Genomic DNA, 15,164 nt, shown 5'->3' with positions numbered 1-15,164 from the left:
CGGCTCCGGGGGCAGCCCGCCGACCGGCCCCGCGGCCACCCCGCGCCCCCCGGCGCCTCTCCCCGCCCTCACCTTGGAGCATGGCCTCCAGTTTCTTCCTGTCCACCCGGAATCGCTCCTCGCCCCACTCCGGGCTGTGCAGGGGCCGCGGCGGGCCGGCCGAGTCCTCCTCGGAGCCGGGCACGGGCGAGTCGGTGCTGCGCTCGCTGTTGGAGCCCGGGTCGGAGAGCGGCTGCTGCAGGTACCCGCTCAGCGGGTCGCACTGAGCCGCCATGGCGCTGCCGGGCGGCCCCCGCCGCCGCTCCGAGCCCCACTCGGCCGCCTCCCCGCGGGACGCTATCTGCCCCCACAGCCGCCCCCCCGCCTCATCCCAGCCGCCGCCGCCTGCCAGAGTCCCGGCCCTGGCGCCGCCGCCCGCGCCCGCCTCTGCCTCCGGCTCCCCGCCGAGTGTGCGCGGCCCCGGGCCGGCGGCGTCCGCGGCTCGGCGGCGCCCCCAGCCCGCCCGCAGCCCGCACAGCATCCCCGCCTCCATGGGGCCGCCGCCGGCCCGCCGGGGAGGGGCCGGGGATATCCCCGTCCGCGGCCCGGGAGGAGGGGGCGGAGGGGAGGGAGGGGTGGGGAGATGCCGCCCCCGAGCGCCGCGCAGGCGATGGCGGCGGCAGCCCGGCGGGGTCGGGGCTTGTGGCGGTCCCCGTGGCAGGCCCGGTCCGTGTGTGAGGGGCTCCGGGAGATCCGCCGCCGCCCTGCCCGCCCCGAGGCCGCCCCTCGCCCGGGCAGGCCCCGCCGTGAGGTGAGCGGCCCCTGGGCGGAGGGGCCGCGCTGCCCGCCCTCAGGGTGCTGGGTGAAGGAAAGGGCGCTCCGGGGTCGCGATCCTGAAAATTAGCCCTGATTAACTTCCCCCCCCAAACACGCACACACAAAGCCAACACGTCTGTGTGTGCAGCAGACACAAACACACCTTTGTTTCGTTTGAATCGGCGTGTGTTGGTCAGCGTGTATTGGAAATGGCATCCGTCCTGCGAAGCTGACACATCTCCACATGATGACGGCTTTCACCTTCGTGGCTTTTCGGTACTGAGGCTCAGACAGAGAAATTACCTCACATTATGGTATCCTCTAAGTAAAAAAAATGTTACAAATCCCTGACCTTGGGGCATAATTGTGTTAAACTACACGCTAGAGCCCCAGGGCTGGCCTAATGGTGGACAATTGATTCTGTATGAAGTGCTAGTTTTTACCACAGCGTAGTTCCCATCACTTAACAAACAGTTTAAGCCCCAAACCGCGTATCGGTGTAAAGGAAGAATCCACAGAAGACCTGGCACTGGCTGTGATGCCAAATGGCTCCTGGTGGCCAAAGTGCGCTACTGAACGCGTGCCAGAAAGCAGTAGAAAAATTACAGCGGACTCAGGTGATGGTTACTCACCTCACAGTTAACGTCAGCCTGAAGGACGATATTAAAAGTCATCAGGAGCTGTGCTGATGCTCCAGGTAGATGGGAGCCACTCTACATCTTGTTGTAAGATGCGGTTATTTTTACAGAGGTTTGCATTTTGACTCCCTGAGTCATTTGCATATTTCCCACTTAACACCATGATTGTGATTTCTACACCACCTATGGTTTCATTTTTACTGAATGCTACATGCACATGGGGAAGCAGTCTTACTGGAAACACATAGTATTCAGCTGTAGCATTTAATTCTCTTGGTGGTCTCACAGCGTCTGTGAATCCTAGCCAGTGGCTTGCAGGCAGCATACTTCTCACAAGATCCTCTGGTACTTCTCATGACCATGGGAATTAAAACAGCCAAAGCCAACAACAATAACACAAAACATTAATATAGGTCTTTAAAATAATGTGATCTCCATTTCTCTTCATAATAGTTTGCTTGTAGTACAATGATAATTTCGGTGTGGTAGGCAGTCTGAGGGAAGACTGAAAGTAGAACAGTACTTTTCTTCCCAGTTCAGAAGTTTAGTTATAAATCCGCCCCACCTCTTTTTTTTTTTTTTTTCCAGATGGGAAAGTGAAGATGGTGCTTATCAAACCAGGTTGATATCCAGAGAGTTCTGCTGCTTTGCCCCCAGATCAGCACCACCTGGACTTGTCCGTTTTCTAGAATGCCAGGATGTGTGAGTTATACAATCCAAATGTTCAGAAGTTATGAGTGTCGACAAGGCCAATTACAGTCCACAGCTGCTACAGGTGCTTAGCACCTCCGAGCAGAACAATTATTTGGGTATTTTCTACTCATAAACTAGTTAGATTTACAGTCAGATTCTCAGTGTAGGAGGTCCCTTTCCTTGCATTTTATCAGTTCCTACAATACAGCCACAGAAACTTTCTTTCTCCTAAATTAGCTATGGTCAAACTCAGCAGTATTTTTTCAGCAACCATGTAAACAATATAATAAATCAAAGATCTCTTTAAAAATAATGATGTACACAGTTCAGTTTTTATTAATTAGAAATAACCCTTTCATGGTGCGGTTTTAGACCAAAAATGAAATTAAGCCTATCTAAATCTATATAAATGGCCAAAAAAGAAACACTTTTAGTGATTAGAAGTTTTTATTGGTAGTATATGTTCAATAGAGTATCATTTGTATTGCATAAATGGCATTTCATTTCTCTACTATATTGCAGTGGAAGAATAAAACGTTTGTTGCACAGAAGTCTTAAACTAAGTAGAAACCACATTTTAATGGCTAAAATAATATTAAATGTGGACACAATTGGGGAAAATGGGAGGAAGTTGGCAGATAAAAGATCAAATGGCTATAAAGAACATAAGCTGGAGTTGACTTTGGCATATGTAACTTCTTTTGGCCATTTTTCTGTGGCCAGTGGCTTGATCAAAGAAAAGAATAACAGGATCTTTCTCATTTTGGCATACCAGGTCTATTTTGCTACGTTCTCTCCCTCTTTTTTCATCCTGTTCTCTTTTCCTCACCTCACACACATACAATATTTACAAAACTCAGAAAAAGCCTAACTGAATAGAAAAGTGTTTTTTTCTCACACTCAGATGATATGTAAAGTCTCTTGTATAGTATCCATCTGTATGGAACAGCTTCTGAGAGTTTAAAGGAGATTCATGAACCAGTTTATTTATTCTAATCAATCACATCTGTTTGGGACTGCATGGAACCCCCAAATTTAGAGCTGTATAGGACCTCTCCTATGGAGAAGGAAGAGAAGTGACAGTCTTCAAGCAGAAAGCACCATTAGATGTCCACAGGTCTGCCCTAAGGCTGCTGCCAAAGCATGAAGCTGACAGCTGGTTGTCTCTGTACTCTGCACTGCCCAAGATGCAGAGGTTACCTATAAATGGAAGAGTGGTATGAAACATTTATCATCAATACAGCATGGTCTGTATTCCAGACCTCACAATCTTGAATTTATTTACTTACTTCACGACATAACTGTGAAACAAAGTGCCATTATCTGTATTTTTCTGAGGTGGGAGCCATGCAAGAAAAGACTGGCTCACAAAGCTATGAAGTGAAGGTGGGGAAAGAAAAGGAGGCATACACAATATATAAGTGATCTGTGGTATCTAGAAGTGCTTTGCTGGGAAGAATGCTCACTTTGGTTTCAGTAATTTAGGAGAGGTTTATTACTGGTGAAAATTAATTCTGGTGGCATTTTGAAATGCTTTATTTATAGCATTGGTCTCCTTTGCAGAAGTAACAGCCCGTAAGATTTGACTTTTCATTATATTGTACCATATTCCCCAAGCTGGGCCCATTAACTTTAATTTCTCAGAATAATATAATGCAACCTACTCTGCACTAACATACTGTATACTTAAGGCACACCAGAAAACAAATAAAAGGTCCTCCACAGCCATTATAAAAACTTTTCTACCTCTACAAATTCCCGAGATAAATTCTTTTACTAACAATAAGAGTAGAGAGATTCTGAAATATCTTTCTAATTATACTTAATCGTGGAACTATAAAAAAGAGATTGAAAGAAATCTCAAAAAGGTCATCTAGTCCATCTCCTAATTACACTTACTTCATTCCTGACAGATATAGGTATATCCACTCCTTAACAATTTCTAATTGTTAAGAGGTCTCCGTGACCTCTCTAGGAAATTCCTATCTTCGTTTACCATCAAGAAGTATTTTCCCCATAATAAGTAACTTGAATTTTTCTTGCTGCTATTTAAAGCTGTTAATTCTTGTCCTGTCCACAACAGACATGGTGAATGGATTATTTGTTCTCTGTAGCAGCCTTCGGTGCTTGTGAAGACTTTTATCAAGCATTGATCATGCCTTCGGTGTTCTCTTCTGTTAGCTAGTCACTCCTAAGTCTCAGCCCATTCTCAGAGGTGTTTTTTATTGTTGTTCTCCAACAAGCTCTTTCCACAGTAGTCTACAGACTTCTTGAAATACAAAGCACAAAACTGGAGAGAGTGTACCAGCTGAGGCCTCACTGGTGCTGAACATAACTGCATGATCTTATCATGTGTCTCATGCCTGCTTACCCATCTCTGCATCATGTTTATCCTGTCTCTGCAGCATGACATTGTTGGCTTATACTGATGTACTATAATCCCTAGGTACTCTTCCGAAAAAAAAAAAAAAGAAAGAAAGAAAAAAGAAAACACCAAAAAAAACCACCTCTAATTGTTCCTCAGTGTGCATTTGTGGTGTTGATTACTGGTCTCCTGGGTTTGTCCCTATTGAATTTCATCCTGTTTTCTTTTTTTTTTTTTTTTAAAGACTGTTTTCCCAGTTATTTACATCTGTTCGTGCCAATATTATACTTCTGCAGTTTTATTTTTTATGCCTCTAAGAAGCATACTCTTAGTTTCCTCACCCAGATCATCACTGAAACACTGAACAGATACAGGCCCAGAACAGAACATTGCAATCCTCTATTTTATACACCTTTCTATTTTGGCAGTGAAACAATGATAACAATCCTGCATGGAGAGGCTTATTCACCCATTTTTATGTCAGTTTTAGCTATACCGTATGGGAATATTACAGGAAACAGGGTTTAAACTCTGTGCAAATCCTGAAGTATGGCCTCTGCTGCTACTCTCCTGTCTGCAGACTTTCCTAGTCTATTATAGTAGCGTATTAGTGCCATATAATTTATTCCTGTCAGATCTGTACTGGCTATGTATACATCCTGTTATTAAGTTACCTGTTACGTGGAACAGTTACCTATTTTGGTTTGTATGGTAGGGTGGGTTTTTTGTGTGTTTGTTTGCTTGCTTCAGAATATTCCTGGGAGCTGAAGTTGAACTGATTAGACTAAAATTTTTTGGTTCTTTTCATTGCTATTTAAAAGAGAGTCACTATATTTTACCTTTTCTAGTTTTCTGATATCTCATCCATTGCCAACTAATTTAAAGAAAACCAATAGTGACTGTGAGAATGAGCAGGGGAATAAATGCAGCCTTGGCAGACCTGAGAGAAAAACAGGGAACCTAAAAAAAGCCAGGCTTAAAATTTTCTGATTGCACACAAGGTGTTAACAACATTCGGTAACATTCAATGTACTGTATAACCTTCTATACACTGGTCTTTATAGACATGCAACTTTAAATATCTTAATCTGACTGGAAGACTTTTCAGCAATAGGACTTTGTGAACCTTGTCTTTGCTGAAATGTTAGGAGAATGAGAACCAAATGTCAGCATCTCAGAAATCTAGGAATTTTCACTCTTGAGAATTGCATTGGCCCTCTCAAGAGTCAACCCGTCTATTTCAGCCCTGAGAAGCTAAGTAATAATTTCACATTCTAAATCTAATTAGAAACCAACTATAGTAAGAGATCTAAATATTACCAATTAAAATATAGATAGATAGATAGATATAGCCTAATTTGTAAGGAAAGTAATAAATGAAAGCATGAATTATGGTGTAACTGGAGATGGTACTATAAAGAACCAAAATGACAGAGAACAAGAATACCACACTGGGAATCTCATTGTCATGTCAGATAATATCCTGCATTGCTGTCAAACAAACAACAATATTAATCTGTAAATTAGGAAAAGCTGTTTCATAATGTTTATAGTAAATTAGAATCTAAATACTAAATCCTGGATCTGATAACCACATTTTTTTCTTACTTAAGAGGATTTACACTCTTTCTATTTTATTAAAATAAGTTTAAAGTGGGAGATAGGAAAGACTTGTATTGAAGTGGCTGCTTTTTCACATTGACCTTTTTCAAAGTCAGTCTTTAAACTGAAATCATGGACAACGTTGTATTAGGGCCTTCTAGAATGAATTTTGTTGTTTCCTTCAATGAAGTTCCTACACAGTTCAGACTGGGGCAGGGAATGCAGGTTACTCAACTGATCAGCTTACGGATCGAATAAGCAGTTGTAACAGGAGAAATATGACAGTGATTGTTACAATCATTAATTAAGAGAAATCACAATTTTTCTTCCTTGTTAGAAAAATAGTTAGAATAAAAGCAGATGTACTTTTTTAAAGCGGGAAGATTTAAGACATGAATTAGGGGGCACCTCTGGAGAGGGTATCTAAAATCATTTCTGGTATCACTATACCACTGAGGAGACAATCTTCAAGACAATGCTTCATGTGAAAATCTTTCACTTGAAGCCAAATACATACTTAAACATTTTTCTTGAATATTCCTACCTTAATATAAATAAAATTACAGATGTTACAATGTTTTCTGAACTCACGTCACAAATGGATCAATTTTTATTAATAATATTCATGCCATTTTTGTTTTGCTAATATTTGAACATGTAGTGTACATTTTTAGCATCTTGCATAGCTAAAATTCTGCATTTAACAGTGACACATGAATAAAATCTATTTTTCCATTTGTATTAGCAAATTAAATTGACTACATTATTATAATGCTCCCTCAACTACGAGAAAGTTTCCTTCACACTGCACAGGTACCCCTGGTCATACAAGGCTTCCATGTTGTATAAAAATGAATGAATGCAATTCATTCATTTCCACTGCAGCAGTAAAGGCTAATAGCTACTGAGATCAGCCTTTGGTTATGTACCAGGAATCAAACAGAAAAATGTGATTTGAGGTTTGTTTTTTTTTTATGTAAATCTAATACTTGATTTCATTACTAAGGATTGCTAGCACTTTGAGAGTCACTATTTCATAATAGAGAGATTGAAACATGCTTTCCTTTATTCCGCACAGCTACTCATCTCTCACTCCTCAGTAGCCATACTCTTGACACATGCTGTCAGAACTTACAGTGCAGCTGAGTGCACTGATATGCTCTAATTGCCCCAAGCAGCTTCAGTTGGGGCTCCACCTCCACCCAGGGGCGCAGGAGCTCCATTTAAGCTCAGACCTGAGCTTTTGCTCCTGGTTTGGGTTACACTGGAGTTCAGTCTCTTATTCTGTTTTGTCTTTTGGCTGGACTTTGGCTTGCGTAGTTGGTAGTTGTATCTCCTATTTCTTGCTACTTCTTCCTAGAGTCCTCATATGTGTCGTAGTGATTCATAACTGGCCCATATCTGATCCTGTTGATAGGGTGTGTTATCTGTGTCCTGCTCTTCCTGCTGTGTCCAGGTAACAAAGAATTGCACTTAGGTTGGTTAGATACTATTGCTGTGTTTCTGGCTTGTCCTGCCTTACAGAGTAGCCCTGCTCTTGCTGTTTCTGATAAAAAATTTTCTGTTATAAAAAGATACTTTACTGGCTAATTGTCCTTGTTTTAAAAAATGAGTCCATTTCCCGAGTGGGTAAGTGTCAATACTGCAAATTTAAATTGCTTAATTGTGACTGAAAGTGATGCTAGCGCTCTACCGAGCTTTGGATCTGGCTTTTCAGTAACATAGGGTAATACAAATATGGCTTTCTAGGTGTTGGAAAGAAGAGACTCTCACAAGCTTCAGTCTGAACTCCGGGTACCTGTTTCTCTATTCCCCTTGGCTTTGTATGTTCACTTATTCTTGCAGAGTAAAATGCTGGTACTTCAGAATTTCCAGCAGTTTATTGTCAAAGTAACACATCTACTTTATGCATGTATAAATAACTGAATAAAACAAAGGGAATTAATAGTCATATCAAAATAATATTGTGTGTGTTTTTTTACTATCCTTTAACTTTGGATGTTGAAGAATTTGTTTAACTTATTTTATCTAAAATGTGTTGATTCAGGCAGACTGGGTATTCTATCAGGTCATTGAACTGCAGGGAGAAGATAGATTTAAAAGGACCTTCCAATTTTTATTCAGTTCCCCTTCCTTCCTAATACTCTTAGTTGCTTTGATGTCTTTACTTTTGCATGATTCCTGAAGAGCTTAGTATGGTCTGTTTTCAATGATGAAGTAAATGTATGACCTGGTAGAGGAAGTGAAACAAAAGGTCCTTGAACTTCAACAGCCAACTGGCTGTGAGAGCAAAAAACTTCTTGTCCTTACAAGAAGACATGCAAGTACTTACAGGCAGAGAGAGTGTCTTGTTACAAGCATCAAGAAACTGATAGCTAAAATCTCTCTCGTGCATGTTACTGTTTTGTTTTGTTTATTTTGTTTTGCACTGCTTTGTTTTGCTGTACCAATTCAGAACAGAGAATGCTTTTAGGAGATAATGTCCCTAAGTACTTTCTATTTCCTGTTTGTGTAGTTATCCCTTAAATTTAGTCTAATACCTTGCTGAATTTTGAACATTGCTTTGTGGAAAGCAGTGTTCAAGCTGTACAAATTGCTCTGTAAGCATACATGTGAGCAGTTTTGTCTTCTGTTTCAGTTCTTATACTTCATTATACATTTTGTGAGTTGATTATTCTGATAGCTGATTTAGAAGTGGGAAAGATTTCTTTCCATTTTGGGTGTTTGGTCTCTCCGAGTGCAAGGAGCTATTCTGTAATTAAATTTTCAGAAAACTAGGTTAGTTTGATGGAGGTGTGAAACATGGGCTATGAAGAAAGCAGTGTTAGCTTTCCAGTGCATTTGTTGAGGCAAATGCAGCCCTGATCTAAATAGGGAGGAGTGTTAAGAGCAGGAAGGGGGGAACCTGGCTTCGCAGCTGGGTGCTGTAGTATTAGAAACATGCACGGTCCTGTGGATGCTAGGGGGAAAACTACTAGAGGCTGGGGTACCTTATTTGTCAGTATACAGGCTTTAGACAGAGTTAGAATGTGTTCTTTGATGTTATCTGCTTCTCAGCAGAGATCTCTTTTCCTTATCTGTGTAACGCTTACAAGCAGACGCTTACTGGGGGATGCTACTTGGTGTCTTATACTTTTCCAGAGTATTTTAGCCTGCCATCAACAAGAACTATTTCAGCAATGGCAATTGCTTTGAGCCCAGGTGGTTCAAAGCAGATGGAAACTGCCTCTCCTTAATCTCTTCTGGACCTGCTGTCTTGAGCTATATCTGCCAGGTGTAGAATACAGGTCTCCTGAATTTACTACAATTTGTATGAGTTCTATACGTGACCCAGTTAAGAAATAGATGAATAAAAACTTGTTTATGTTCAGAGGTCAAAGACTTCATGTACTGACATACTTGTTCCTTTTTTGTGTGTTTTTCCTCCCCTGCCAAGTGTTAGGAGTATGTAGAAGACCTGTGTCATCAAAAATGTAAGACCTGACATAGTTAAGTGTGAAGACTTCTTTCCACTTATTCCCTCAGTTTAGTAGTACAGCCATGTTTTCAGGCATGGGAAATGGTTAGCTGTCTGCAAGCGCTTTATCAAAATGATAATGGAATGTAGGGCTCAGACCTTCAACAAGTGTAAACTTACACAGCTTCAAAGAAGCTCTGCTGACAGCTGACCTTGGATGATTTACATCAGGTGAAAATCTACTTATTTCAACAAAAATACCCTAGATAAAACACATGGAATAGAGAAATGGTTCTAGCACACAGTGGAATTAAAATCAGAAGTGGAAGAGAAGAGGAGCACTGGCAGTTCCTAGTATCCTAAAGACTGCAGCCAAAACAGCGAAGATTAGAGGAAATGACTCATAGTACTCAGAAGAAAGAAAAACATCATAGTGATGGCAAGCAAAGCTAGGTTAATGTAACCATACTGTTGAAGTCAAGTTTACTAGCCCAGAGAGGCAGAGACAGGAAGCATTGAAATGACTGAATTACATTCCTAAAACGAGTCTGTAATAGTGTTTTATCAGGTTAGTGACTGTAAGTGGCCAAGAACTTCAGTGACATGAAGGAATACCTTTTTCTCTTGGACATTTTTACACAGACATGCTGAAGTAAATGAATTTGCACATGTAACAGATAAAGATTTGATACAGTCATGGTAGTATATCAAATACTCATTGGCAATACCATGAAGCATGTTTTTCACTTACCCTAATAAATACCTGACTCCCAATCTTGCTATTTTTTTAAAGTGTTATTTAAAAATATATATGTTGATGATTTCTGGACTAATCTTTGTATTACAGCTGTTTAAAAAAAAAGGAAAAATTATGTAAGATACTGATTACATAGGAATGTTTGCTGTCTTATTGCATGAATGGGTTATAAATAGTAAAGACAAATATGGATTTGTACTGTAAATACAAAGATGATATGTGAATATAGAGTTCATCAGAAAAATATAGCCTGGGCCATAATTGTTACATTTATTTCCTAATTAGAATAATGTTTTTAACAGTATTTTTTTGTGAACAATTGGTGTTGCCCTTAGCCTCCAAATGTAGTGTGGCTGTGGGTAGCAGGGCTGCCTGACTGAGAGCTGTTCTTTTACTTCTTTCAAAGGAGCAGTCAGGTAATGAACGGACAGGAGGCAGTGGGCACAGGTTGGCACTCACAGTCCTGAACAGATTGTCCTTGGGACATGACCATGAGCAGCCTGTTCTAATTGGCACTGTTTTGAACATGGGACTGTGGGCTTGCCCTTCAGAGGCCACTTTCCACTTAATTTCGTCCATTTTCCTCTTTTCCGCTATTTACATGACTTGTATACAGATTTTTTTTTCTGAATTTGCTTTTCAAACAGTTGTATAGTCTTATTCTAGATGCTTACTCCATACCACAGATTTCTAGTTGAAGGATGTTATGTGGAACTTTGTTAAAGGCTTATCGTAATATTATTCTGAGATACGCTACATTTGCTAGTTTTCCTTGTGGAAAGCTGTAACATGTTATTGACAAATCTGGCTATTCTTTATGCCCTATGTGTTTTAAAATTACTAATTTATTCTGGTATACATTTGGTTATATTTCCAATCTCACTCTTCCTGCTTTTGAGATTAGTGCTGTGCTCTTGCATTATTTTGATTTTCACATTTTCTGTGAGGATCGTGGTTCATGTTTTTTTTCGTTTTCCCCTGCTTTTTTTTTAATATGGTGACTGATGTATCACCTGCAGGGAGTGATAGTTGCTGTCTTTAGGAAATACAGCACCTCTGCTGTGACAACTGGATCTGCTCCTTTTGTTTTGTGTAATGCATTGACTCCTACAGACGAGGGCATGGGGACAGACTTAGGCTTGGCAGGAAAGTACTGTTTGCTAAGAGGCAGCAACTTGTCTCTTCCCTAAAGCTAAATGTTCCAGACACCAAGTAAATAGTATTCTCTTGTAAGGTTGACCACACTAATACAATATTTTTCTGCTGAGCAACTTTCTGTCAGCAGAAGGGACAGATCTGATTTGCAGAATCGGATCAGATTTCCAAAATGCTAAGCTGGAGACTGTTGGGATTGTCTTTCTGAATTTAGTTGGTGTAGGTCAGTATATTTAAAAATGGGATTCTCAAAAAAAAAAAAAAAAGGAAATAGACACTCAATTTCTATCCATGTGCAATAGGAATCAGCACCTAATTTATTTTAGTGCCAGTGGAAATGATTTTTCCACTTCCTGTCTTCTACTATGGTTTAGTCTTTCTGCAAAGCTGTGAACAATATAAGAGTTGAAATAAGTTTGCTTTTCAAGCATTGCTTGGAGCAGTACTGGCTAGGACCACCAGCCAGAATTCACCATACAGGAGATACAATGTACAAGTAACTTTGCAAATGTATATCTACATGTACTGGTCTGCCTGCATTCTGAGTGAATGCTGTGGAGTTTGAAGAACTGGTGTGGTCGCCAGAGTAGTTTGATATGCAGGTATGTCTTCCGCTGTGATCTAAGGGGCATGGGAAGCCTGGATGGCTTTAAACTATGTGGCTTGCTGCACTTTTTGTTACAGCCACCAAGGCATTTAGCTTATTCTACTTTTCTAGATTCCTGTTGCACCTCTGTATGCAGTTATAATACGCTGCTATGCATGGATGAAATACAAAATGATTAGTCTTCCATTCCTTTTTTATCCTAGTATGTGTACTTCTAAATGAGATGAATTACTAACTTGACTTGGTTAACCCTAAGGGAAGGCCCTTTAATAATTAACTTAAATAGTTGTGGGAGTCTTGCACACTGCTCTAAGAATGTTATGCATTTTATACTAAAATAGTCTGTGTCTTACCTGATTCTTTCTGGATATTTAAAGTCTTCTAGTATCTAGTGAAAAAGCACTGGCTGAGACCACTGAACCAAATTAATCTTAGGAGGTGTGGCAGCAGTTTCTACTAACAAAGAGCAATGTCCTTCCACACAGCAATCCTGCAAGGGATACAGACACTTATAGCTGATGGAGTTTAAGTGAAGAGCAGCATGACTCCAGAGGGTGATGTAAAAGCACAAAGATGGGGACTCTTCCTTACAGGGCACGGTAATTATGCAATACAAGGGCTTCTGCACAGATGCTGCGTGCTAAATTATGCTTGCTTAACTAATCTGTACCCTTCGTGAACTCTTTGTGTAACATGCTGTGGTCAGTGCTGGAGTGGCAAAGGGCATGTGGGTCTTGAGGTGTGAGTAGATGAGATGCATAATTATTTATATGTGGAAACAGTCCAGCAATACAGCACCACAGACAACTGCACAGCCACTAGTGGGCTATTTACTGGAGTGACTCTCTACATAGATGTACTGGAGCAGGCTGCTTGAATCCACTTTGAGAGTGTAATCAGTTGAAAGACTGGCCTGTAACAGGAGGGAGGAGGAGGAGAGCAGGATTCAGGTCCCTGGGAAAGGTACTCTGTAGTGCCATTGTATCGATGTTTAGCTCATACTGTAGAAATCCTGGATGCAGCTTTTCTGAAATAGCTAAAGCTTATCACGTACATATTAACATTCAGATAGCTAGAAGATTCTAGGTAATATGTAAGTACAGGATTGTGAAGAGGTCATCACTCACTGCGATGCTTCTTCCTGGCTTTATGTATACAAATAAATCCACCAAAATGAATAGGCCTACTAATGGAATTAAACTATGCATCTGCTTAAGTTTCTTGTTGGAACAGTCGTGTACTTGAAACTACAACATGTAAAACAATGTGCCTCAGGGTTAAAGTACAATCTGCAACAAAAATAATAGTGGGAAAAGGAGGAGTTAAAAATATGTATTTGGCTGTTACTAGGTGCAGGTCTGAGAGCCCAGGGTTGACAACTGGACAGGAGCATATTGTGCAGTGGAGACAAATTTTTTTCGTATGTGGATTGTTGCTGACTTAGAAGTAGGTTTTGTGATGCATGGCACGGTCTTTTGAATACTTGTTCCATGTTTTAGTAAGAAAAATGTGTATAAGGAAGCCTAGAAAACCTATTGGCTACTAGTATTCTGGAGGTCAGGAAGCATTGCTGGTTAGTTACCATTAACATTTTTGTGAAACCTTTTTCTGTTATGGAGCTGATAAAACAATGGCTAATCATTGAAAAATCTCCATGTGCTCATACCAGATTGAGTTTCACAAGCAGCATTCCAGTGTCTTACAAATGAGCTGCCATGACACTGATTCCTGAGCTATGAGAAAATGTTTTCTTTGGTTTACAGGTGGGTTAATATTGGAAATTCCTATGAACAGTGCCAGATACTATTAGCTCTGATAAAGAAAGTGTTTTTTTCTTGTTTGGGGGAACTACATTGTTCATCTAAATCCAAATACCATGGAGTTAGCAAACATCAAAATCTTTACCTTTTGAATTTTCCTACTCCAGTTAAAATAACTTATGCAGCTACAAAATGTTTGCTGTTTTTTCTTCATGACATGTTAGATCAGTTTAAAAATCCGCCTTTTCGTTCGTAGCTCGGGCACTACTTTCAATATAGTACATGAGGAATTAGTTAAATTAGTGACTTTCAACTTCATGGAAGTGATAGCTGAGCTATTAGGAAAAGACTGCATTTCTTGACTCTTCTACATCTTTTGTCGATGAGATTATGTTAATGTTTAGTCTATGCTAGGGATTTTGAGATCACTTTTCCTCACACTGTTCCATTCAGCTGAAATTGCTTAGTCTCCCTCATGATCAGCTTGCCTGGGAATTTTGAGGTTCTGTGGGCATTGTGGGGGGTTCCCACCCACTTCCCCAGCAGCATGTTTTTCCTCCCTCATGTTTTTCCTTCAGTAAGTGGACCCTTAGGTATGCTTCAGCAGCCTTTAGTTAGGCCCTACTCCCACCAGAGTGAAGCAGAGGTGTGAGGTGTAGTGGGTTCTGCTCTGGTGGGAATTGCACAATTTGACCCAAGGGGAGCTGTGACTGACAAAAGGGCAAGCATCTCAGTAACTAATTGGCTTGCCTATGGATAATTATTTAGTATGTTTTGCTACCACCCATGGCTTAAACTTGAGAACAGTTGAAGTAGTTGGAAGGTAAGCATAAAGGATCTAAACAGGGTTGGTCTTTAATAGTCTGAATTCAAACATAAATGCAGCATGAATGTAGACCTTTATCTTCTTTGCATGATGAATGTGTGATTAAAACAAATTAACCTGGAAAAATGGTTCCTGAAGAATATACTGGCATTGACCCACATAGTACAGCAGAAGTAACCCTTGACAGAGTTGATATAGCTCTTTAGATGACTAAACTATAATTTTGGTATGTATATGAAATGTAACTTAGCTTACAAATGTATTCCTTTTGTTTTTTCACTAGCAGTTCTATGAATTCTGGTTTGTTGTAAACATCATTTTTCCATCTCTTACTGTTTAGTGGAATATGTAGAGATTGTTTGGTTAAGGCCTGGTATGAAAACACTGTCTTCATAGTCTGGGTCTAAGTACTCCTGTGAGTAAGAGCACGGGATCGGACTTGGTTGCTTAGTCAGATGAATCAGAAATGTGCATAATGTACCAGTGTTCTGAGTGTTAATTGTAGCCTC

At 40.6% G+C, this 15,164-nt stretch overlaps 1 protein-coding gene and 1 long non-coding RNA gene across 2 annotated transcripts in view; one reads left to right on the top strand and one right to left on the bottom strand.

The window, feature by feature from the left end:
- BICC1 (BicC family RNA binding protein 1) overlaps positions 1-480 on the bottom strand; it is a 101,997-nt gene extending 101,517 nt beyond the window's left edge. The window contains exon 1 of the mRNA XM_080598543.1: positions 73-480. Coding sequence (XP_080454669.1) covers positions 73-274 — 202 coding nt within the window. The 5' untranslated portion in view covers positions 275-480. The remainder of the gene's footprint in view (positions 1-72) is intronic.
- Positions 481-539: 59 nt separating this feature from the next.
- LOC308197681 overlaps positions 540-15,164 on the top strand; it is a 45,536-nt gene continuing 30,911 nt past the window's right edge. Inside the window, exons 1-2 of the long non-coding RNA XR_013953226.1 lie at positions 540-1,492; positions 2,022-2,135. This is a non-coding gene — a long non-coding RNA (uncharacterized lncRNA). The remainder of the gene's footprint in view (positions 1,493-2,021; positions 2,136-15,164) is intronic.

Source organism: Anser brachyrhynchus (assembly GCF_964034855.1).
Source record: "Anser brachyrhynchus genome assembly, chromosome: 6".
Classification (NCBI taxonomy): domain Eukaryota; kingdom Metazoa; phylum Chordata; class Aves; order Anseriformes; family Anatidae; genus Anser; species Anser brachyrhynchus.
The sequence above is the reverse complement of the archived record's forward strand: the minus strand, read 5'-3'. Positions and strand labels throughout refer to the sequence as shown.